Source organism: Cuculus canorus, chromosome 15 (assembly GCF_017976375.1).
Source record: "Cuculus canorus isolate bCucCan1 chromosome 15, bCucCan1.pri, whole genome shotgun sequence".
NCBI classification, from domain to species: domain Eukaryota; kingdom Metazoa; phylum Chordata; class Aves; order Cuculiformes; family Cuculidae; genus Cuculus; species Cuculus canorus.
In genome coordinates, this window is record NC_071415.1 from 10347746 (window position 1) to 10372431 (window position 24686).

At 52.5% G+C, this 24686-nt stretch overlaps 1 protein-coding gene across 9 annotated transcripts in view; it reads right to left on the bottom strand.

The window, feature by feature from the left end:
* The window catches only part of MPRIP (myosin phosphatase Rho interacting protein), an 83619-nt gene that overhangs the window by 27120 nt on the left and 31813 nt on the right, over positions 1 to 24686 (bottom strand). For 4 of the 9 annotated variants that reach the window (XM_054080965.1, XM_054080968.1, XM_054080967.1 and 1 more), the window contains exons 4-14: positions 20908 to 21059; positions 18532 to 18616; positions 13866 to 14076; positions 12702 to 12861; positions 12345 to 12614; positions 6294 to 6435; positions 5632 to 5748; positions 3028 to 3084; positions 1589 to 1657; positions 1275 to 1364; positions 731 to 840 (exon numbers count right to left, since the gene is read on the bottom strand). In XM_054080965.1, the coding sequence (XP_053936940.1) occupies positions 731 to 840; positions 1275 to 1364; positions 1589 to 1657; positions 3028 to 3084; positions 5632 to 5748; positions 6294 to 6435; positions 12345 to 12614; positions 12702 to 12861; positions 13866 to 14076; positions 18532 to 18616; positions 20908 to 21059 (1463 nt within the window). Of the gene's footprint in view, positions 1 to 730; positions 841 to 1274; positions 1365 to 1588; positions 1658 to 3027; positions 3085 to 5631; positions 5749 to 6293; positions 6436 to 12344; positions 12862 to 13865; positions 14077 to 18531; positions 18617 to 20907; positions 21060 to 24686 lie in introns of all 9 variants that reach the window. The other 5 variants (XM_054080970.1, XM_054080971.1, XM_054080972.1 and 2 more) reach the window with 3 other exon arrangements.

Consider the following 24686-nt stretch of genomic DNA (forward strand, 5'->3'; position numbering starts at 1 on the left):
CGTTGCAGCTACGATAAGGACAGGAGACGGAGTTAATAGTGCAGCTGTGTCCACAAAGCCTGTAAGAGGTGGCCCGCACAAGTGTGGCTGGCACGGGTAGCTGTGAGGTGGTCAAACACCCTTTACCCACAGCCGCAAGTGCTCACAGAAGGTACTCTGTGAAGAAGGGGTCCCTTCCTCTGGCACTGACAGCAGGAGGAGACGCGAGCATTACTAACACGTAAGGGAAATGAGCTGCAGCAGCTATCTGGAAGATCAAAAGAGGAGGGAAGACGATTTGCTGGCTGGAGTTTAAAACACATCAGAGCCAAACAGCTTCTAAATTGAACCCTGGGCTCATGCTGCTGTGACCCGTGGAGGGGATGGGAGGCTCATGCTGAACAGTAGCCAGAGGAAAGGGGGAACCCAGCACAACTGAATCCAAGTGGTTTCACAATACCTGATGGGAATCCAGAGGAGCCTTGATAAAGAAACAGTATTTCATATTCCTATGCACAAATTAAAGCCACATTTTCAACCCTCTTTGAAAGCTGCACGCGTAAGAGTAACTCAGCATATCAGCATCCCCACAAAGTGTATCCAAATTAAGCCCAGAGAGAGGGACATGAGAACGAGCTGCAGCTTCCAGGAATGGACAGGCTCAGAAAGAGGAAAGAAAGGGAATAAAGGGAGATTCACTCCTGCATAGCAAACCAGACAACTGCAGGGGCTGTTAAACTCCACCCTTTACCTTGTTACATCGGGGGCAGTGGTGGGGCGAACGTGCTTCATGATGGTCTGGATCCAGTTGCGACGAATGCCTGATGTCATGGCAGAGAGAGTAAATTCCCCTTCCTTCGTCTAGGGAGAGAGGACCGTCTCAGAACAGCTGATTGCACCCACAGGCATCTTCCTCCCCACTCCAGCACCACCCTGCACCCAGCCCCAAGCATGAGGGGCACTGCTCGATGGCTGTGGAGAGGTCGCACCCAGCCCCTCCATCCCCAAGCACACTCATGGTGGGACTTCAGTGTTTCGCAGCAATCAGGCTGGTTCTGCTGTCGCTGAGACCCTAAGGCTGAGACAAAACCTTCCATTTCCCCTCCACTGGTAACTAAAAAATTGCCTCTCAAACCCAAGGCCGCAGCTCTCCGGGGCACGGCTAGGGATGCAGGGTGGCCCCTCTTACGTGTTTGGGGATATTTCCCTTGCTGTGAATGAACAGCAGCACAGTATGAGCAAACCCAATAGCCCCACCACACCCAGACTCTTTTTCCTCTCCAGGTTTTCCTCACATGGATCTGGAAGCCGTAGTTTCGCTGAACTGGGTATTCGGTAACATCGCTACATGTTGATAGATCGATTTCTCCATCTAGGTCAGCTGCCTGGAGAGGGAAGAGATAAAATGAGCTGTAATGCTTTGCAACTCTGAAGTACAGTGGGCTCATGGGGAGGCATGCAGCAGATCCTTGAGAAACACAAACCCCTGAAGAATGATTGATGCTTCACAACCACGTGGGAAGACAATCTGCCCAGGGTCAGCTGGGAGCACCTGGGGCTCCCCCAGGCGCAGAGCAATGGGTTGAACGCAGACAGGGAAGACACTTACCTCCTCTGCCACTGAATCGCGGTAGTATCTCAGGCTCTGGTCTGTCAGCACAAACCAGTGTTTCTTCCACTAGGCAAAAAACAAGACAAAGCAGTTACAATCCCGCTCATTCCCCATCAGCAGAGCCTGGGCTGTTTGTCACAGGTCACCCAACAGAGGTAAGGCAGAGACAACCAGGTCCGCACCTCGCTTTGCTGAGAGGCCCTCCCAGGGAAAAGGGGAGATCTGAGCAGGCAGCAATGCAAAGGACACCGTGACAGTGTGCACTGCCAGAACCCCCATTTCCCCAGTGCTGCTGCACCAGCAGAGTCACAGACCCCAGCGGCACCAACCCTGTGTGTGACAGTGAAATGCTGGGAGAGCTATGGGGCCATCAGAGCTTTCTCTTTAGCTCTGCTGGCATGAGAATGCTTTTAGTGACTGCACTTACAGGCTTGGAGAGACTTTTTTTCAGAAAAAAGCAGTAAGCAAAAAAAAATCATGTTTTATCTGCAGTACCTAAAAATTGAGTTGGAGTCTATTCCTGGCCCTTTTTCTATATAGGTACACCTTCTGCACGCTCCCAGCGAGGCACAGGCAGCTTTCAGTTAATAAAGCACTCACTCCAGCAGCCAAATCCCACTCTGGCTGCCTCTAGATGTGGCCTTGGCCCCAAGGCCAACACATCAGCAGTATCTTCAGCAGAGCCCTTGCCACAGCCATGGATGAGCTGTCCTCACTTTCCCTCAATGGGCTGAATAGGAAGGAAGGAAATCCAGGAAAGGGGCAGTCTGCAAACAGCCAAGGCACCCATGCTGTTTCAGCTTCCAGTGCCTGTCTCTAAGGCTCCGGTAGAGCAGCACATCCTGCATCCCTCTGGGAATAGACATGAGGAAAGTAGCAGTGACTGCTTCCCTCAGTGCCAGCTCAGAGGCATTTATTTGTCTGCTGGCCTTACCACTTCCCTGGCGCTCAGAAGACCTTATCTGAGTATCATTAACTGATGGCAAAGAGGTTGCTGGGTCACAAGGGAGATGAGACTAATGGAGAATGGGAACATGAAACCAGTGCTGCTATTCAAGCTGCTCCAGCTCTCCAGAAACCCATGACACAGTATCCAGCTGTGGGGCTGTGAAACCTCTCCAGGACAGAGCACCAGCTATTCCTGCTCCAAGACAAGCACTGTTTGCAAAGGTCTTGCACACAACCACTGCTGGCTCCAGAGTTCTATTGATTTTCTGTTCCTGCTCTGCCCAAGAGCCTACATTGGTTTCTTTTACCTGGAGCACGGCCCAGTACTGATTTACCCAGTAAGGACAGCAGAGCTGCATCAGGGCTGAGAGCAGCCCCATGTGCAGCCTGCAAAGCAGGGACGTTGGAGTGAGTGTCAGCTGCCAGAAACTGGGACTGACCGCGGCACTGAAGACTGATACAAAGGGCAGAGCTTCCTCTGGACTCACCTGCCCGTCCTCGTACTGCTTAGTCAACCAGCCCTTCTTGAAGTTCAGCAGATCGGGCTGCAAGAAAGGAGAGAAGTGATAAGAAGGGAGGGTGGAAGCAACCGCACCCAGCAGGTAACAGCAGCAGCTTGATAAAACACAGCACAGCAATAAAAGAGACCAGCAACAGTTAAACTGGATTATACTGTGTGGTGCCTAAACATTTGCTCCAGGAGCAGAGACCGGCTGTACAGTTTGTTCAGGCTGTCGTGTTCTTAGTCCTTCTCCTGCAATTTCCTACTGTCGCACCAGCATTACAGAGGATGGAGAATTAAGGAATTAAAATGACTGCAGGTGGGTTTGTCCTTCTATTATATATTACGAAGGACAAAGTACATGCTATTGATGCAAGGCTGCAGGTTCAAAACAAGACTGCATTCCCAAGGCTGGAAATACAGGGAATTCCAGCACTGCACCACCCAAATGACACCTGCTCTCTCTCCCAAAGTGGGCGCATTGGGATGTTGAAGCTCTGAGAAAAGCAATCAAGACAGCGTGGGATAACTCCCGCCAGCCCTTCCTCCCAGCCCTGCCTGTGTGCAGGGAAGGATGTGGTGGAAATGCTTTGGCTCCCTTGAGGTTGAGCTCTTCCAGCTGCTCCACGGGCTGCAGAGTGGAGGAGGAAAAGAGAGCAGTGCGTGAAATGCAGCTGTAGTGTCTGAAACAGGGGAACAACGGAAAACCGGGGACTGGAAGCCTATTCAACCAAACCGATGCTAAGGAGAGGGACATCCCACATTTGAGTGTTCCCACATTGTCGGGAACCCACAAAACTCTGCTCCACAAAAACACAGGAAAAGTAAATGCCCTTCCCAAATCCCTAAAGACTCAGAGGAGGGAGTGGACAGACGCCAGCTGGCATAGCCCTGGGTGTTATGTGGCTGCAGACAAGAAACCTGCTAAGACCCACCAGGACCTGCTGACGAGGCAGTGATGAGCCACGAACCACTCAGATTCTATAGAGAATTTTCTCTATAGAGAAAATTGCATTTGCAATGACTATATCCATCCCTGAAGCAGGCTATGGGAGACAGGCATTCTGATCTCAGACCTAATTTACCCTGAGAGTGATACAACCACCTGCCCGCTTCTCTTCTGTCAAAGTGCAGGTGGGATCATGGCCCCCGGGTCTGAGTCCTGTTTAAGCTGCTCTTGCTTGTACAACAGGAGAACATCAAGCAGAGGATCTACATTTTAGATCAAAGATAACCAGCTCCCAATCTTGCACTTCTCACAGAAGGAAAACAGAAGGAGTGCAAGTATCACAGTTGCTCACAGGGTTGTTATTTCTCAACTGGGAAGAGGCACAGGGCAAGAATCTTCAGTGAAAATAGATAAATCCCTCCTTAGCAGTGTTCGTATTGCTTTATGACACTTCTCAACTTCCTTAATGTTCAAGCAAAGGTGCAGAAGCAATCAGAGAGTATAGATGCTGCTAAGCAGTACGTGGAGGTTTCAGACTGGGGTGCAGTAAGACATTACAGAAGCACCTTGAGCAGGAAGATTCCTCCTGCAGGTCCTGCTCCTCCACAGAAACCTCTTTGCTCTCCTCTGAGTGCTCGGTCAGGCAGGAGAACGCAGGCTTTGCCTAAAGCTGAAAGCTACTGAAGCATGGAAAGTTTGGGATCAGCTGCCACTGAAGGGTGTAGACATTAGAAACCAAAACCAGATACCGATGCAGTGCAAGCCACAGCTCTGCTGTAACCCACTAAACCCATCAAGGGATGAACTCTCCCTCAGCTTTTATCCTGATGGATAACCAATCTGATTTGACACAGTGAACCTGAAGGGCAGGGGGGAGTCTCACAATCGTGGCTGCGAGCCAGCAGGAGTGCAGGTTTTTCTTACGTTGCTACTTTTACAGCAGGAGTTGCACCAGAAAGGAATATTTAATACAAGGAAAAGGTTTTCTTTCCACTGACTGCATGATTTTCTTGCCTTCGTTAGATGATGTGCATTGCCACTTAACATGCACTTCGTACACCTTTCTATTACCAACAAGAATTTAAGAATGACTCTTCTGGCTGTACAAGTCTACGTGAAAAGCTACCACAGAAATGCTAAGCTACTGCATTTTTCTGAGATGCCCTTGAATAGAAGTTGTCCATCCACAAAAAATGCAGCTCATATTTACAATGGCCGTTGTAATCTTTTTGAGAGATTAGCAAGTGTATTTATTTTGTTTCTACAAAAGGGTGGTGAGGGAGAAGAGAGCACTTTGTGTTTGTTCTGTACTGTTTGCCTCCAGGTCTGGTGAGCATTTGAAATATGCAAAGGGAGGAAAGCTCAGGAGGGCAGGTTTGGCCCTTCCTCGCAGCCTTCCTCCCACTTACACACTCTCACAACTGCATAAACATCAAGGAAGCCAGGACACGTGTCACCTCTCCTTAACAAACCAAGTGTGAAGTCAGGTCACTGAAACCTGCTCTGAACCCGAGTATTATCCTATGTCCTACATGCTGGCTGCGGGGAAAGCAGCAGGGAGCGCAGGCTTCACTGGACCTGCCTGGGAAGGGCCTCTCATGTCCGCCCCTTATAGCAGAGGACATGTCTCTGGTGGCTCACCGTCATAGAGGACTCCGTGGACCTTCTGTCCAGCGACTTTGCTCTGCGATGCGGGGATAGGGGAGATGCAGACACATCCAATATGGAGCCTACAGCTGCACCTTCGCAAGTGAAGTCCTGTGTAAACAGCATTAGCCCAGATCAGCGCAGGAACTAGGACAGCAAGTCCCTCTCTCTTGACTTGTGGCATAAAAATCCGTGTATTTAAGGGTCATCTCAGGCTCAGAACAAGTGTCATTTCACCGGCAACATACTTTTTCAGGCCTCCCAGGCATTAATTTGTTCCCAATATATCTAAGCGTATCTGGGACTCTCAAGATTGCCTGTTTTTTTTGTTTCTTCACCCCACCCTGATGATCCCCACCATGTCGGATCTGAAGTTTCCCTCTTTCTGTTTTGGAGGGAAGAGAAAAGACAGCCTGATTTTCTACTCTGATCTGCAGCTGGGCCAAGGCAACAGAGCAGCAAGCAGCAAACCTGCACGGACTGAACACAGAGCGGTACGCTCCTGCACGAGCCTGCCTGCAACAACAGATCCCCTCCTCCACCCAGGGACAAATGCTATAGCCAAACCCTGCAGCTAAAACCCCTCTATCCTGGGCTGCCAGATCCCAGGTGCCATCCTCCAAACCTCACTGTGAGACCTCAACTAAGCAGCTTACCCGTTTCCGTGGGAAAACCCTCTTCTCACTCCTGCCCTGCCGTGTGTCACTGGAAAGGGCAGCACCAGCCGACACATTCGTTTCCATGTGCTCTGCGTTCTCAATATCTAATGCCTCAAATTTTTCAATGACCTGCGATCGCCTGAAAAACAGAAAGGGGAAACCAGAGCCAGTTTAAACACGGGAACAGCAACTGCACTGAGCTGTACAATCTCACGAAGTTCAAGTTGCCCGGGGTCAAGGCAGCGAGGTGGCTGCAGAACTGCTTGACCCAGTGTTCATGCACACCTGGCTAAGGTCCTAGTTTCTCCACAAGCTCTAGTGTGCACAAATCCAGGGCAAACCACCCTGATCTGACGTGCACCTGCAGCCAAAGTAGGGAAAAACCTGACACTACTCTACTCCACAAACACTGTCCTCTTAAACATCTAGAAAACCCTTGCAAAACCAGCAGTAGCTTTTTATTTGTAAATTTTAGACCTTTTAGAATCAGGGATTATTGAGCAGCTCCGGCTTAAACTTTGTCCTTACTCTCTAGTGTTGCAGCTATCAAGGGAGGGTCCCCCAGGCCACAGACCAAACTGGGGGGCAGAGTACCTGTGGGTCACTCTGTGTGTTTGCTGCAGCAGACACCCTGCAAAAACTCAGCTGCACACAGGTAACTCCCAGAGGATTGCACTGAGTGAGGAGTGGCCGTAGGTGCCTGCAGGTAATGGGTGTAGCTCGCAGGGTGCACCAGCTGAGGAGGGACAAGGATACGAGAAACACACTATGCGGGCACAGCCGAGCAACCCCTGCAAAACCCTGGGGCTCTGCCCTCCTCTCTAACTGGTCTGCAAATCCGGAATGGACAGCAGGGAGTGCAGCGTGGGGTCTCAGACACCGCCTAGGTGGCCCACCACACTGTGGCACAGTCATCTCCAAGGACAGAGGAAAACTATGAAGAAATATGGATGGGGAGAGAGCCAACCCCAGACCAAACCCAAATGGGATGCTCCTAAGAATAAGCAAACAACAAGCATTTGCAGGTGTAATTAAAAGAACTGTTCCAGCATGAAAAGCTGTTCATTGACCCACAGGAGAGGAAACACTGGAATTTTGACAGAACCTGCTGGTGTCTAAGTTTGCACACCCAGGAGTTTGAGCAAGTATCAACCTCGTGGTCTTTAATCACAGCTTGGGAACATGAAGCAATAACCCACCACCAACACAGATGCTAGCTGAGCTCCAAGCTCTGTGGCTTATAGCTCAATTTCAAACCTCCCAGAAAGCTCAGTCCAGGTGGGTTCTTGACACAAAAACTCTTAACATAAAAATGCCGCATCTAAACTCAGAGCTGCTTGCTCTATGTGAACCTCTAACATGCGTGAAAATTACAATGGCAATCATATTAGGGGAAACAGGTAATTCAAAAAAACATTTTTAACACTTCCTACAAAAAGGAATAGCAGGTTAAAGACTTGAAAAACATGAAATGTTCAGTTTTCAACCAACATTTCCACCAAATTCTATAAATGAGATGAATAGTTTCAGCACATCACACCCCCCAGGGGCTGCGGCCTCCCACTGGTGCTCAGAGCCAGGGTACCAGGACCTGGCGCTGAGCCCACAATCAAAGAGTAAGAGACAAAATCGGTGGGGAGGGTTTGGCTTTGTAAATTCAAATCTCTCGGATGTTTTCACGAGACATCTGTTCAGGACCTGCTGCCTCTCAGTCTGCAGACTGGGAGCAGGCAGATCCTGGGCTTACACAGAGCTTCCAGTCCCCTGCAATGTTTTGGTTGTGGGATGTCCATTCATGTAAGTCAGCCCACAGAACATAAATCCACATCCTCCGTTCACTGACAGACATAGAACTGTTTTGAAGTCACAGATTTTTAACCCTTTTTACACTGGCCCAGCCTCCTCTGAGTCTCAGTTTAGGAGGGAATAAGAAGTCCGTGAATTAACATTATCCGTGCCCTATTAGGTGAAGGCCTGAAGGAAAACAAACCAAGAGAAAAAATAAAACCCAACCAAAAAAAACCATAAACCAAAATCAAAAGCAGGTTGATTTCTCATGAAAGGGGCTGCACCACCAGGTTGTTCTACGACTTGAGATTGAGATGAGATGGTAGCGAAGCAGGCGAAGTAAAGGCGGACACGTCACACAGCAACACAGCAGGAGAAGGTGGAGAGCAACAAGACCTGGAAGAAAACAAGGCTGGAAAATGAATGAACAGAAGAGGAAAATTATATATCTGCATCTACATATACAACAAAATCAAAATCATTCCAGTAATTCGTCATTGAAAAAGGGAGGAGAAAAATAAATCACTGCAACCAAATCACAGCCCCAAGGGTTAATATTATCCAGATTACAGGAAAGAATCATTTTTTGTTCCCATCAGCTCAACACTTCAGAGAAGTTACTGCTCGGGATCCTGGTGGGACAAAGAGAGGGAGGACTGTCCTCCCCACCGCACTGAGGAGAGAGCTGCTCCCCCTGAACAGCAGCTCCGTGTTGACAAAACAAGGCCGCAGACAGGTACGAAGAAGCATTTTAAAAACTGCAGTGCCATTTAACGCTTTCTCAACTACAAAGCTCATCCCAAGGAGTCCCTCGGCCATGCAGGCTGTTAATCTTTTCCAGGCTACTAAACCTGGGCTGCAGATCTTGGCTGTTAGGCAGCGGGGTGTGTGCGGTGGGAAGGAAAGCTATAAAGACCAACAGGAGCTATTGTTAAAGTGATTTTCTTTGATTGGAAGAAAGGGTTCATTTTTATTGGATTCAGTCATTATTTAGCAGCAAGAAAGACAGCGAATGTCAGGAAGAGGAATTTCCCCAAAAGGCCTACAAAAATGAAAAGCATAGTTGTACAAGGGAAAAAAACATACTTGGGACAGCAGATGCTCCTCTCTACAGGTAGCAGCACCATTCAGAGCGGAGCCTTAGAGCCCAAGAAGCTCCAGAGAAGGAATTTGAGGAAGAAAAGTCTTTTAAGCAGCTCTGCTATTTATTGAGGCTAGAAACACTCCTCAGCCCTCTGAGCACACTCCTGCAGCAGGTCCAGCAGATGCCACAGCAGATTCTTGCCAATGCAAGCAGAATATGGGAGCAACCAGGAAAGCCGTGGATTTATAGCCTGCATCCCTGGAAGTGTGTGAAAAAGGCAGGTTTGCCAACCAGAGAGCCCAGTGCTCCCCAGGGAGCTGCAGGAGGTGGGTAAGCCTGCAAGTCGCACACCAGGAGGAAGGGGCTCCAGGTCTCTGCACCCCAAGGACTCCTCACCCAATGGTGTCACCTTCCCAAAGCTGTTGGCATCCTGCTGACATGTGCCAGGATTTATCCCTGCAGCTGCAAAGCTCTGCTGGGATATGGGGCCAGCACCCAAGGCTGTCCCTGCAGCCCTCTTCTGCTGTGATTTTGTGTGCAGAACAGGCTTCAAGACTCATCCATGAGGTTTCCAAAGAGTTGTCCCTGCTCTTTCACTCTAGGGATGGGTCCGAGACAGGACACAGACCCTCTCTGGGCACAGACCCTCTCCCTGGCCTAGCTGGGCCCCCTTGCGTGGTGTTGGCGATGCAGTGCCGGCAGCCTCGTCCTGCTGCGTGCCAGCAGAGGGAACTCGTACTCTGCCGCTCTCCAAAATCACGGAGATTATCTCTCATTTTCTGATTCATGTTTCTGAGTCCTGCGAGCTCAGACATCTGCATGGGGCGTGGAGTCAGCATCAGGTATAAATGGTCACCATGGGCAATTTCCAGCACAGTCACGGACATAAATCATGTAAGGAAACAGGACAAGAAGCCTGAAAAACAGCTTTATCTGGAATTAAGCCTACAGGTGTGTCACTCAGGATGCAGCACTGGGTACCTAAAATATTCTTTTCCATCTGTAGCTCTAGCGCTCGCACTGATTTATGGTGGGTAAACAAAAAAAAAAAGGAGGCAGAGCCAAAAATACCAACAGAATCAGCACAAGTTCGTTTGGCTGCACTGGGAGATGAAAGGCAGATCTGAGCGATGGCTGGCTGGCGCCTATGAGGTTGGCATGTGGGCAAGCGATTTCAAGCAAGCGTTCCCAGACGTGTTAGTGGGTTACTGAGGAGGATTATTAGAAATGGTGTTAAACCCGGAGGGAAAAGCTGACCCTATAGCATGGAAGTGAGTTATTGCATTTGCTGAACCCTGATGAGCACAGCTGGAGCTTGGAGAAGAAAAATGAGAGGGATATCTGGACTCAGTAAACTCAAATTTAAAAAGCAGCCAAGCCAAGCTGAGCAGGGTGCTGGCGAATGTTAATTCTCTGGGGTGACACTGTGTCCTGCTGAGTCCACCTGAGCTCTGGGACACACAGCCTTTCCACCCATACCATCCACATGGCCCAATTCCCAGGTTACCAGAGGAGAAAGCAAATGTACCCAGTCCTAAACACTATCAGCTGAGTGTCCTGCTCATGGCACACTACAATGATCCCCAGCCAAACTCTCCGGTAGGTGGGGACCCCTTGCCCTGCTCTCTGCCGTCATCCGAACGCCACACTGGGCTCAGCCCTGTGGGCAGCAAGACTCTGTGCCTGGTGCAGCACCTGCTTCTCTTCCTGCACCGATCCTGCTCTGATAAAAGGCCTGAACTGACGTAGAGCAATTTTTGCCAATACTGATAAAGCAATAAAAGCCTGTTAACAGCCTCAGGAGTCCAGCTGGGCTGGGAAAAACAGATTTGCCCTGGGAAAAGACAGCTGCCAGCAGGCAATGAGTGGGGCTGACATTAAAAAAGGACAATCTGGCAGCAGCATCCTTCTTCTGGTCCCTGTTATCTGCCTCTAAACCTGCTCCTCCCTGCCCTCAGCTGGCACATCCCAGCTCTGTGCTGGATCCCAGTGCTGCACGATACCTTCAGGGCTGTCAGCATGGAGGAATGTGCCGTCCTCTTGCACTGGGGCAGGTGCTGGCTGGGACATCCTGTGCAAGCAAACCCAGCAGGGACACAACCTCACCCATACCTGAGCTAACAGGCTGCACCAGTTCAGCCTGCAAACTGGCAGTCACCAGCCTCTCCCCAGCCCTGCTTCGAGTCAGGATGGCCAAGGGACCCACATGTGCCATCCTTCTCCTCCATCCTGGGGAAGACCCAGTTCCCGAGGCAAAGAAAGTCAAACCTGTGCTCTTCTCCTTTATTACCAGCCCAGCATTTACTGTGCACACTGCCAGGGCTGGGCTGGGTTTGGGATTCTCCTGCCAACCAGCAGCACCGGCACAAAGTTGTGCTGTGCTTCCCAGCCCTGCTCCCAGCTCTCGGAAGCCACGCTGGAAAACAGTCCTTTAGGGGCTGGGAAGAAAGAGAGGAGAAGAGCCTGCTGAAACCGTGCAAGAGAGAACATGCCCGGAGGAAAACTCGAGCGAGAAAATCAGACTGGCAGGCAGCCCTCTCGCCCGGGGCCCGTCTCCTGGTTTGCTCTGCTGCCCTCACTGCACAAACGCGTCTCTCCCAGGGCAAGTCGAGCCCATCCTTTGCCTCGCCCGGAGAGCACCAAGCACGTCAGTGCACGGTGCTGGCGCGCGCGCGGACGCCCTCCCGGTCCTCCTCTGCACTAAAGCTGTTTTGCAGCCTCTGCGCCCTGCCTCGGCACTGCACCCGCCTCTCCTCTCCCAGATTAATGCTGTGACATTTTGAAACCTCTCTCAGCTCATTAGGCAGTTGCGTAATGAAGCCGGCTCTAACACCGTTTAGAGAGCTAACCTAATTAATGGTGCCAGCTGCCAGCGTGTGCCGTGCTGGGGAGGGGACAGGGAGAGCGGGCTTGCTTGCAAATACAGCCATCGAACATCATCCACCTCAGCTAGCTGTCCCAAAAGAAGCCAGGTAGGGTGACACCCACCCGATGGCACTACTAAGAACATGCCACCGCTTGGTTGGTGTGGATGAGTGTCCTTAAAACCAGGAGCACTGTAATAGAAAGGGGCTTCACCCAGCAAAAACTGCCTGCTCTATACGAGGCTGCGGCCGGGACACAGCCTCGCTGCCATTGCAAGCATGCAAAGAGGAGATTAGCCACTCATCCCTTACCTTCTCTCATTGCCAAAGAGCCGGGCCACTTCTTCTCTCCCAGGGCTACGGGCCCGGGTTCTCCGCTCTAGCCGCTTCCTCTCCACCTGGAAGGCCTCACGATTACTGATCCTAACGGCCTTGGGAACGTCGGCCAGGGTGGTGTACTGCCGGCTGGCTTTAAAAGAAAGGGGACGCCCCGATTTTTCAGCTCCCCTTCCTACATCTCTGCTGCTGGAGTCCTTGTGGATGGGGCAACTGCTCTTCGAGTCCAAGGAGTTCAGAGAGAAGCTGGGAATCATTCGGTTGCCTGATCGGGTACCTGGGAAAGGAAAGGGCTGGGCATGCTCCTGTGAGGGCGATTTGGGATAACTGTACCTGTTGTTCGGGGTGCTGGGGCTGGGTGGGCTTGGTGGGGGCGGCAGCTGCTGCTCTTCCAGCTTCGAGTCTTGCTTGGTCTTCTCCAAGGAAAAGTACCCACTTTCAACACGTGTCTTCCGCCCACAGTCTATCCGGTCTCCATTCATGGAGCTCTCATCTAAGGGACAGGAAAATCACCACACTTGGTTTCATGCCCAAGTTCTGCTTATAACAAAAGCACCGCAATTCCACCCAGGAAGGGTGCAGGAAATGAGAGGAGAGGCAGTCTGGCCCTAGCCCCGTGCTGTGCTACCTCTTGCACCCTTGGCTTTTCCATGCTGACCGCCTGTCATGCCGATGGAGATGGTGGGATGATCTACAGGGAACTAAGGATGTCAGACCAACACTTGGGTTGGGCTTGCACAGTTGAAAGACTTCAACCTTCAAACCAAGAAGTGGACAGCCACGGCAATCACTCCCCATTCTTCCCAGCCCAGCACCAAACTCAGCTCTGCAGGCGCAAGGTGATGATCACCTCGTCCCTGCAAAAGGGAGCAGGCAGGAAGCATCCCCCGTCCGAGGGGGCAGATAAAGGAAACAGCCACAGCATGTGGGACCTGTCCATAGCCCTGGCAGGAAGAGTCCCCAACCCCTATTGTTCCAAGGAGAACAATGCCACAGCCCCGGCGCCTTCCAGGGACTCATCAAGGAGACCAAATGTAAACAGGGCCCTGATGCAGGGCTGAAGGAGGAAGCAGTGCTCAGGGCTTGGCAGCCCTGACAGCAAGGCTGAGCGCAGCATGGCTCCAGACTCTCCGGGTGCCCCAGAAGTGGGTGTGGAGGGGCTGAAAAAGGTGTTTTTCCCCTTATTTTTCCAGCACTAGGGCAGCACCACCTGTGAGGCCAGGCACACCCATCTCCCTGTCGGGGCGGATTGGGCTCCATAAAGTACGGTTTTCTAGCAGGTGATGCAAATTTGTTCCTTCCTGAACTCCAGCCTGTAAAGTCTTACTCGGGTTCCTGCATGACACAGCAGGGATGGAGGCTGCCTTCCACTCCTTGCTGGGACGATCTGGGAGCCAAACCCACAGAAAACTTTTCCTTCATGGTGTTTTTTTGCCAGCTCAGCTGCTCAAGCCAGGCCATTGCAGCATCACCCAGTGCTGGTACTTCCATCCTCACCTTCCTTGCTGTCCAGCATGGGATCTTTCAGGGAGCTTGCAGCCCCAGCCTGACCTTGCACCGGGCTCTGCGCTGGGCTGATGCCACTGCTCCCATCTGCTTGGTCTTTGCCCCTCATTTCTTCCTGCCAAAGCGTGGACTTGGTGGCAGGGACCTTCTCCGCACTGGGGATGTTGCTGCTGGTCACGGCCATCTTCGCAGGACCGGGCTCCTAAGGAGAAGAGAGGAGACAGCAGGGTTAGGGGGGTCTGCCCCAGCTCCACATGCAGTGTCCCTATGGGGGTGTCCCTGGAGGCATGGGTCCCACACTGCTTGTGTGCTGCTTCATGACACATGCCACAGCAGGATGGAGACAGCGACAGGGCTGCTCAGCCATATGTCACCACCGCATTTGGAAGGCGACAAATTTGTAGGTGGAAACCCTGCCCCAGGGCAGTGTGGTGGGGTGACGGGTCAGGACTTCCTTGTCCAAAGGGAACAGTGTCACTTTCACAGTGAGAAAGTAAAAGTTCCTTGCTACCCCTTCACAGAGAGGGCTCCCCAAATCAGCCACACTTCCCCACGCATCCAGCTGGGAAAAGATCCAGGGCAAAGGCAAGCTGACAAAGGAAGGAGACCTTCAGCCAGGCGCTGTGGGAGTGGAGGGGCTCGCTAGCTTTGTTTTTTTGGATAGGAACTGCCCCTCCCGGTGCATTGTACATGATGCTGCGGCAAGCAACACGTAACTCCTTGGGAAAAGCTCATTTCATGCTCACACAGCCTGGCCCTGAGCGGAGCAAAGCCTTGGCCTTTCCCTGGCGCACAGGGCCCCATGTGGCTCTGCTTACGCTCCAGCACAACAGCTCTTCCCACAAGCTGTCCAGTGCACAGACGGGGCTCCACACAACAATCAAAGTGCAATGCTGAGAACCCGCAGAGAAAAGGTTCTGTAAGGTCCTGACTCATGGGGAACCTGGAAATGCTCCTCTCTGCTAAAACCCAGTTCAGGGCGACAGTGCACCCTTGTAATTGATACAACGTAACACAGCATCCTCCACTCTCCTCTGCATGTTCCCAGTCCTTCTGCACATTCCCGATCCCTCTGTGGGCTCTCTCATGGGCAACCACTGCTGCTCACAAATACAGACCAACATCAGACTTCTCTCTCAGCTCTGTTTTTCAGCACTGAATTTTCTCAGCACTATAACTAACTTAAAAAAAAAAAAAAAAAGAAACCAAGCTAAAGGACAAGGGATGGAGGAGACAATTCCCTGCCCCCAGTAACTGTGTTGTTTGTTTGTCACAGCTGGTTTGCTACGGGCCACTGATAAAAAGACTAAAACCCAACCAGCTCCTCCCAGGTGCTTTGGTTACTGAACATGCTGCTTCTTTTACAAAGGAAATACAATATCACATTGAGCTTTATGCTATATTAAAACAATACCCATCATCTGAAATGCTTCTCTTGCTCATGAGGGGCTCTGGAGTCCATCAGACGACGATGCCATTGTGGTGGCCGCAGCCTGGGCAGCTCTGGCTCGGCACACGCCCCAGAAGAGGCAGCAGCTCTCACAACCCATTTAGAGCTTGGCTTTGTTCGCTAGCAGATGTTTTGCTGTTGTCATATTAAGCTTCTGCATTAGCAGATTATTTTCCTTAAAGCCACCAATAAATCAATGACAATTAAACCCCCTCCACAGTCTCGGATTGTGGGAAGTTTTCTGGCTGCATATTCCCTTTCCATGAAGCAGGGAGAATCCAGGAGCACCTGAGCTGTCAGACACAGGCTGGGGACATGGGCTACAAGGAGCATCCTGTCTGTCCCCTCTCCCTCATCAGCGGAACCACCATGGGAGTTAGCCCGGCTCCTCCAAACTGACACTCGCAGGGCTGCACCGCAGCTGCCGGGGGATCTCCCAGGGAGCGGGTCCTGCCTCCACACACAGCCACAACAAGCAGCAAATGACCTCAATCTTTAAAAAAATCCCCTTGGAAATTTCGCTTTAAAGGAATGCAATGCTGAAGGTAAATGATCCAGAGTTCACAGGCATCCTGCTCAAGGAGATGCTGCTTGAGCAGGGGTCAGACCAGACCATCTCCAAGGGCCCTTTCAACCTCAACCCCTCTCTCATTCATTGATCCAAAAGCCCAAAGCAAACTGACGGCTCAGGATACAGACTTTTATATATTCCTTGCACCTTCCCCCATATAATTATTTGTAGATACATATTTAATTAGACACACACGAGGGCCAAAAAGCGGTCTATAAGCAAGCAGAGAACTTAACTATTTGCCACCCAGTGTTATGAGCAGCTCCACAAAGGAGCAGGCATCAAAATCAGCAAAACCAGCCTCCAGTTGCATTCAGTATGCCTGGGCACGCTCTGCTTCCCCAAGCTTGCCGCACCCCTCTGCAAACTCGTCCTGCAACAGAACACAGTGCCTCAAATCCCACATTTCAGCCCCAAACTCTGTCTCAATTTCCCAGGGAGAGCAGGGACAGCAAAAGCTGCAAGGGAAACCTGCCCTTTAGTCCCTAAGACTGCAACCTGCTTGCAAGGCAAAAGTGAAAACACCTCTAGGATTGCACCTAACGACTCCTGTCCAAGAATCTGCAGCTGGAGCAATATTCCCAGCTTTGCCTGTCTTTCTCCTACCCTGGTGAATTGGCAGGAGGGAGCTGCAAAATGATGGGGGGAGCTGAAAATGGCCCTGATATCTCAGGAGCACCTGGCTGCAACCGAGCTCTGCTGTAGCACAGACAAAGAAAAACTATGTGGAAGTGAGAAAAAGCAGAAATCTCCATTGTTTTAATCTTTTTTCAATCACAAAGGTGTCCATCCCTCCCTGAGCAGCTCTCAGATGCGATCTGCTGCTGGATTAGCGGGCAGCCGTCTTTAGAAAGGAATCAGGCTTTCTTCGCCGGCACACGGAGAGTGAGCTGAATAGCAGCCAACTTCAGAAGAAGCCATTTCACAGACGGGGATTTGGTGCTGATTTTCTCCCCAGCATCCTCTCTCCTTCCCTAGACCAGCTGCCTGCATCAGCATGATCCAGGAGACAGAGGGAAGACGTTTCTTCTGCTGTTGCAGGTTGCTCATGAATGCCAGACGGCGCAGCATCCACCTGGCAGCAGACTCCACATGGAGGTTGGTTTTGAAAAAGCAAATTTGGATCTTTTTCTGGTGCCACAGGACCAAGAGTGATGGGATATAAAGAGAGTGGAAGGAGGGCAGCGAGCAGGACGGGGCTTGGGGTGGACCACCTCAAAACCAAGGGCAGTGAACAGTGCCACCAGGCTCACCCCATCCCCAAGCACCTGGGGAGCCTGTCCACCCGTGGGGAACCAGCATCCTTCCCGCAGCCGCTTCCCTTATTTGGTGCTCAGGAGCTCGGATCCTGTACGGTTTCCAAGAAGTTGCCATGGTGATGAAATGTAACCCAGAATGATGTTTTCCTGGCTCTGTGCCCTTTCTCCTCTCTGCCCTGTCCCCCTCCTGAACCCAGCCTGGGTTTAGTGTTGTGCCAGCGATGGTGTGAGCATCCCTGCCCTGCTACATCAGCTCACTAGGGTGCCCCGAACGTGGCAGCCCCCTCCCTGGGGCTTGAGGATAGGCAACTTGTAGTTGCCTATCTGACTTGTAGTCAGCTCTTGGCCACGGAAGGTGGAAGCATCTTCCCTAGAGCATCACTGGAGCCAGAGCTCAAGGGGCTGTGACAAGCCCAGTCCTTTGCAGAAGGTGGCTCAGATTTCCAGCTTTGTGTGCAAAAAAAGGCCATCTTCCCCCCAGTTTTCAGTCTCATTGCCCAGAACCTCTTTATCCAGTTGAGTGGCAGAAACTTGATTCCAACAAACGCCATACAAAATCCATCCATGGCCTGGTTTCCACTAGGACCATCCTGGGGAACTTCATTGAAGAGGACCTGAAAACCAGGGCTCAGGGGAGCCCCGATGCTGCTTCAAGCCCCCCAGCACTGCAGCCCAGCTCAGATGGAGGAGCCCTCCCAGCTAGTTCCCCGCAGTGGTGGGATGTGAGCCCAGAGGTCAGGCGGCCTCAGGGACGCGGCTATTCTCAGCCCTGCAAAGGACGAGGGTGGCCTCGGGGTCACGTTCCCCATCTGTGGGATTCTCCCCCACTCTGGCCACGTGGGAGCCCGGCAGGAACGAGTGAGTCATGGCCAGCAACGTTTTTTACCATTTATAGTCAAAGTGAGCACGAAGCCACCGCTGGGTCCCTAGAGAGCCCGGCTCCGGCCCCCGGAGCTCCCAGCCTGGCCCTGGCCTTTAGTATTTTCCTTTCATTCCCATTATCTCTGGGGTCATCTCAAAGGGGGTAATCAGAGCCCAGTGGAATTTCATCCTGTTTCTGCCAAAATGGTCCACAAACAGCCAGCACCTCTCCCTGGTCCCCCACGAGGACCAAATGACTTTGCAGCCGCTACTGCGACAGCGTGCGCAGGGCTGGTGCCACAAGACAGCACCCACGAGGTGAAACATGGCCCCCACGCAGCCAGGAAAGCAGCAGTACCTGTGTGACCCTGGGAAGTGATGACCAGGAATTAATTCATGCTGTTCTGCTGCCCTGGACCAGCTGGTTTGGGAGATCTTCCCTGGGGGCAGAGCAGTGTCATGGCCCTGAGAGGGAGGCAAGGAAGCAGATGACAGTGTGTCCCCTCCTGGGGTTACCTGGGGAGTTGGGGGCTCTACCTTCCTCTTCTTCTTCTGATTCTGCTTGTTTGTCCTTGGATAGACTATCAGCATCTCCAGCCACCTGCAGGCAGAGAAATCAAAAGGTGAGGTCTGTGTTGAAGGGCAGAGTACAAGGATGAGAGCGATGCTCACACTCAACCATGGGGCATAACACAGCTTCCCACAGTGGGCCCCAAAGCTGCTCCCCTTGCAACAGATGGCTCTGACCAGCCATCCCACCTCCAGGATCCCATCTGCCCCACGGGAGACACAGCCTCATCCTGCTTCCAAGTCAGGCTGCCTGCAAGCAAATCACTCCCTCCATTCTGAGATGGAACACCCGTACTTCACCCCTAACTCCATCTTTCTGGGCTCTGAAACTTGGCCGTAAGCACAAGCCCAAGCTGGAGCTGGACACACAGGGGGGCTCAGCCTCTCCAGCCTGGTCAGGGTCAATGTGGTAGAATCACAGAATCATAGAATAGTTTCGGTTAGAAAGGACCTTAAAGACCATCTAGTTCCAACCCCCCTGCCACGGGGGTATATCCAGAAATCATCCCAATCAGCTCCTAGTGAAAAATGAGGCAAGACAAGAGGAGAGAAGGGATGACCCCAGGCTGCTTTGGTTCAAACCCCACTCACTGCAGGAGCAAGGCCTCCAGCAGGACCTTCCCCTTTGTGCGATGCCAGCGCCCGCACACTGCACACAAAGTACTTCTGTCCAAGAAAGAGCAGCAGGAACTTGGCTTTGAGAAGTCCATTCCCTGCACAAGTCAATTGTTTGGGGGAACCTCCCGCGCCCTCCTGCTGCAGCCTGATGACCTGCTCTTCCATCCCTGTGAACTCCATGGGGATTCATGGACTGCTGGGAAACATTCCTGCTTCATATGTCCCTGCTTCCCTCTCCTGTTCCCCCCACTTCGCGCACTGCTGCTGTAAAGCGTTTAGAGAGGACCACATCAAGTGGGGTTTGGTTAAGCAATAAACACCAGAAGCATGCAACGAACGTAAAACAAATTCTCCCTCGGCCGGGGAAATCTTCCCGTCGTGCTGCAACTGCAAATGAAACCCGTCTGGCTCAGACCCAGAGTAGGACTGTTTGGGATGATTAATGCTTGCAGTCAGGAGCAAACGCGCTGCTTCAAAATCCATCGCCAGGCCAATGAACAATAAATCAGCCCCACCTTGCTCTGCAATGCCTCTCCCCTCCTGCACAGCTGGCAGGACCGGCAACAAAAGGCTGAGCTGCAAACTGAAGCATGAGGAGAGGGAGAACAGAGCAAGGCACGGGGATCAGTCATGTTTTGGGGCACAGCCTTCACTCCCACCTCGGTTCAGGGAGGGGAGAGGGCTCTACCCTGCCACACTCCCTCTGTGCCTCGGCATCCCAGCTCTGCAGCCACTGCAACCACACTATTGTGAACAGGGCTGGAGAGGAGGTTGTGCTGCTACAGGACAGATCAGGTGGCCAACACGGTGCACAGAGGGGGAATCACCTGCACTCCCATGTCTCAGTAGAGCATGGAAGTTTCAACACATATATTCAAATATAAATCTGACCAAAATCCTAAGCTTTTGCAGGAAAATGCCTATTTCAACCAGTATTTACTAAGACAGGGGAACCACAACTGAAGAAAACACTTGGGAATGAAATCACCCCAACAGAAAGCACTGACTCTGCTCCTGCCATGCCTCGGGTGAGCAGGAGGCATCATGCTGCAGATGCTTTGGGAAGAGCAGGAAACAGCGAGCACTTTATCCCTCCGACTTTCTGCTCTAGTTTAAGGTGTCAACAAATACTGGCAGGGAGGCAACGAGCGCCAGACACCTGACATGGGCAATGCTTGCAGGTGAGCAGCTGCCTCGTAGCAGCTGGTCGCTGTGTGCCAGCAGCTCGGCTCTGCACCTTCGCTGTTACTGGCTTCAATGTAAGCCGGTACACAAGCGAGGGATGAGGATGTTTCTAGGTCACCATCCAACACCTGGAGCCACAAAAATTTACCGTGATTTGCTCTTTTTAGTGCTCTAATCTTCAGTGTTGCTGAGCAACCACATCCCAGCAGCAGGCACTCTTACAAGTGATATTTTAATCATTCTCAGAGGTCAGATGCTCCACTGGGACCACGGGTTGGGCTGCATCCAGCCCCTCTCCCAGTTTGCCCACAGAGAGTGAGCAGGGCCGGGAGGGCACTGCAATGGTGAGTCCAAACAGGGATGAGGTAAATGCAGAGTGAGCAGCCCTAGGAGGCCAAATCTGCCCCAGGACAGACAAGGACTGGAGGGTGTACGGGGCTTGTGGTTCTTGGACAAGCTCCTACCCATCCTCCTCTTCCTCTCAGCTAAGGGAAGAGCTCCACGCTGACTTGCACTCACCCACTGATGATCTCCTTGTTCTCAGCCCGGATGAAGTGCTCCTTCTCTGGCGTCAGGATGCACAAGGAGAATTTCTGCCCTGTCCGGCTCTCCCCATCCACCACATCCGTGCACTGGTTCATGTTGATGGTGCCCTGTGGGAGGGTTGTTGGCTGCAAGGGAAAGGAGAAAGGAGGAATGTTTAAGGACAGAAGAGCAGATAAGCACAGAGCTGAGCCCTAAAACTACTCCTCGTGGACAACCAGATCCTACACACCAATATGCTCTGCCCGAGTACCCAGACCCATTTATGTGCCACACCAGCACACAGCAAGGCCATGGACGAAGATCAGGGGAAAACAGACCAGCAGGCACAACTCCTGCTAGCCCAGTCCAGCCCACTGCTGCCAGGAAGATGTTATTCCTACACTAGATGCCCAGGGAAGGACGGCTGCCCCACTGGTAGCATGGGGACAGCAAGGCAAGGCACTGAGTAGCCAGCCTTGAGTTTGCAGCCACAAACTATCTGGGGCGAAGGGGTCGCAGCAAGGGGCAGGGGGTGGCAAAGCTGATGGGCTCTGCAAAAACAATGTCGCCTTCTGGTCCACTAGCTCCATAGCAGAACGGGAAGAGTGGTGGCGCTTCTGGCCAGAGGGGATGTGGAGGGATCCAGAGGGGTGTCAGCACTGACGAGAGCTGACGGGTCCATCTGGAGTGGTGTTGGCTCATCCGATTACAGCGTGGCCATCCACTCCTGATGCAAGGTGCCTGTAGCCCTCCCTCCTCGAGCACCGATGCCTTGTATCCCCCATCCCCAGCCTGCCTGTGCCATGCCAGGCTCGGTGACACTGAGATTCCTCTGCACCCCGCTATGAACCTGCACCTGGGGCAGAAATGACTGGGATCCCTCTGAGCCATCCAGGGCACTGAAGGAGCACCCAAAGCAGTCCCTGCCCAAATCCTTGCCCCAGCAAAGCCTCCTTGTGCCCTCCAGACGGCCAGACCAAGAGGAAGATGGATTTTTGGCAAATGCTGTTAAGTTTTTTACCATGGAAATAGGCTCCCCTGCCAGTAAAACCCCTCCAAACACAACCCACATCATGCAGAGGAGAGGCAACTGGGGAGAGCTTGACAGTCCCAGCCTACAACCCCAGGAAATTCAGCGCATCTCCCCAAGTCCCCTCGTTTACCCATCTGCAGGCTGTGGGAAATAGCCCCCTTCCCCAGGAAATGGGCTTTCCCTGTGGCTGTGTCCCCAGGTGGCAGCAGACCATGACAGCGCAGGGCTGGCATGGAGCCATCATGGGTGCTGTGGCATTGGTGCCCCCACAACGATGGGGCCGGACACCAAACCCCCTTTCTCCCATTGTGGAAACAGGCATCAGTGTCCACAAACCCTGTGGGATGGAGGGAAAGCAAAGTCAAGCCCAGATCCTCGGCACGGAGCACACACAGCTGCCCACCCTGCAGCACTGCGGGAAGTCGGCTCCTAAGAGGATTTTTTGTCTTAGACAACAAAAATAAAACCCCGCTTTCCGGGAGCTATAAAAACCCAATGGAAAAACTTTCTCCCGCTCCAAGTGGAGTCTTGAAAACCTTTTTGTCTCATGGGGCTGCAGCACAGCCAAGGCCTCCAGGACCAGAATCTGGATAGTGGTGTGGGCCTCATCACCTTTCCCATCCTGAGTAAGTTTTCCACCAGGGAATGCAACTAGGACCAGGGAAAAGGGGGCTGTGGGCAGCTCCAGGAGGGATCTCCAGCCTCTTGTGAGGACACGGAGCCACTCAGTCCCTCCTGCCACGGGCACCACACGAGTCTCTGGGAGGCCCCACGGGGATTTGGCAGGGATCTGGCACACGAGGAGACGAGGAGAGGGCTGCCTGCAAAACCTGCCTGCTCTCCTCCCTCTTGAACAACACGACAGCGGTCAGGGCGGCTTCTCCTGCTGCTCACACCCAGCCCCGACCCAAGCATGCCTAGAGCGGAGGAGCCGGTTTGGGCCCCCCCATCACCGGGCCAGCCCTGTGAAGTGGTTTCGCTGCATGCCCCTCCTTATGAGACTGAACACTGGCATCTTGCACAGCCCGACGCATCAGTCCCCATCCAGCACCGCACATCCAAGCTGGGACACCAGGAGAGGGGCTGTGAGCAAAGCCAGCGCTGTCCCCTCTTGCACCTGCAGCTGGGGAGAGCATGGGCACCAGGAATGAACCCTCCACCCCACGGCAGCCTTCCTGCACCCCTGCACCTCTTGCAAGCAGACAAAACCTGACAGACCAGCAGCCTCGCTTGCTCGTGATGTAAATTCCTTTACACCATTTATTTCCTTCCTTGGAGGCAGCGCAGGCACCTCAAAGCAACACAAAACAGGTTGCCCAGAGAAGTCAGAGAAGGTCAGGTTGGATGGGGCTTTGAGCAACCTGATGCAGTGGAAGGTGTCCCTGCCCATGGAGGCAGGGTGGAACTCGATGGACTTAAAGGTTCCTTCCAACCCAAACCATTTCTAGATCCTATGATTCTATGTAATGCAAATGGTGCCAGGTGGAAGCACATGTGCACACACAAATTTCACTGAGGAAAGGAATGGGACTTGTGCAGTACTGCACCCCGGGAATGCCTCGAATCTGGCCAGGGACCCCTGACAGAGGAGCTGGTGATGGTGCATGGCTGCTCCTGCCCAGGAACCAGAACAGGGACAGCCTTCAAGTGCCAAAGCCACTGGACAGTGGCAGGGGAGCAGGGGAAGATGGGAGAGACTCAGCAGCAGAGGATGAGGACACGCAGACCCCTTCCTCACCTCTGAGCACCCATTTCTGTGCTGGGGGGGTTCCTCTGGGCTGGGGATCCCCAAGGAGGGACAAGCAGAGCTGGTCCCCAGGCTGGTTCCAGGTCAGGTGAGGACAGTATGTCTCCAGTGATTGGAAGGGAATAACTAAATGTAAAAGCAGGGAGGTGTAACATGGCAGAGACGCCAAAATAATAACAAGGCCAAGACTACAACCAGCCCTTTGAAGAGCAGTTGTTTTTATACAAGGTCAAATCCAGCATTGGACCCCAGGGCCATGGAAAGGCTTTGCGTCTGGATGAAGTAGGAGTGAACGCTCAGGCTCAGCTCCAGATGCTGGCTTCTGCTGGTCCCTACCCTGTCCCCAGGTGCTGGCTCTGCCTTTGCCATTTCCCATGCTGCTGTCAGAGCACGGAGCACACAGCTACCTCACAAATGGATGTGGTGCCTGCGTGTGTCTTTTAACAGGGGAGAGGAGTGGAAGTACAAGAGGCTGCACCCATAGAGGACACCACTATGGACACCAACAGGAACACCAGTTCTCCTCAGTGCCACCTCCAGCCCAGCAAGTGGAGCAGCCCCCCACTGCTCACTGCCACAAGGAAGGCAGCACCCACACCATATGAGCAGCTACAGCTCTCTACACTGCCAGTATCAGCAGAGGAACCAGAGCCAAGAAACAATAGTGTTGCTGTTTCCCTCTGGTATGACAGATCTGTATTTACACACACACGTGCTTGCAGCGTCCCCCTCCATACTACACAAAGCCTATAGTACACTCTACTCCTCCTCCTCTCCCCTCCTGGGTGCCCAGGACATGAGTCACACCATGCTCTCCACATCCACAACACCAGCAGCCTTCAGAGAAGATGCAGGGACCTTTGGATGGATGCTCTTAGGATGCAGAGCCCTGCAACCACAGCATCCCCACCTTGTACAGTAGAAAGGAGAGAAAGAAAGAACGAGGACCTCTTACAAGCCCCAAAGAAAGAAATCCCAAGCAAGGCATTACTG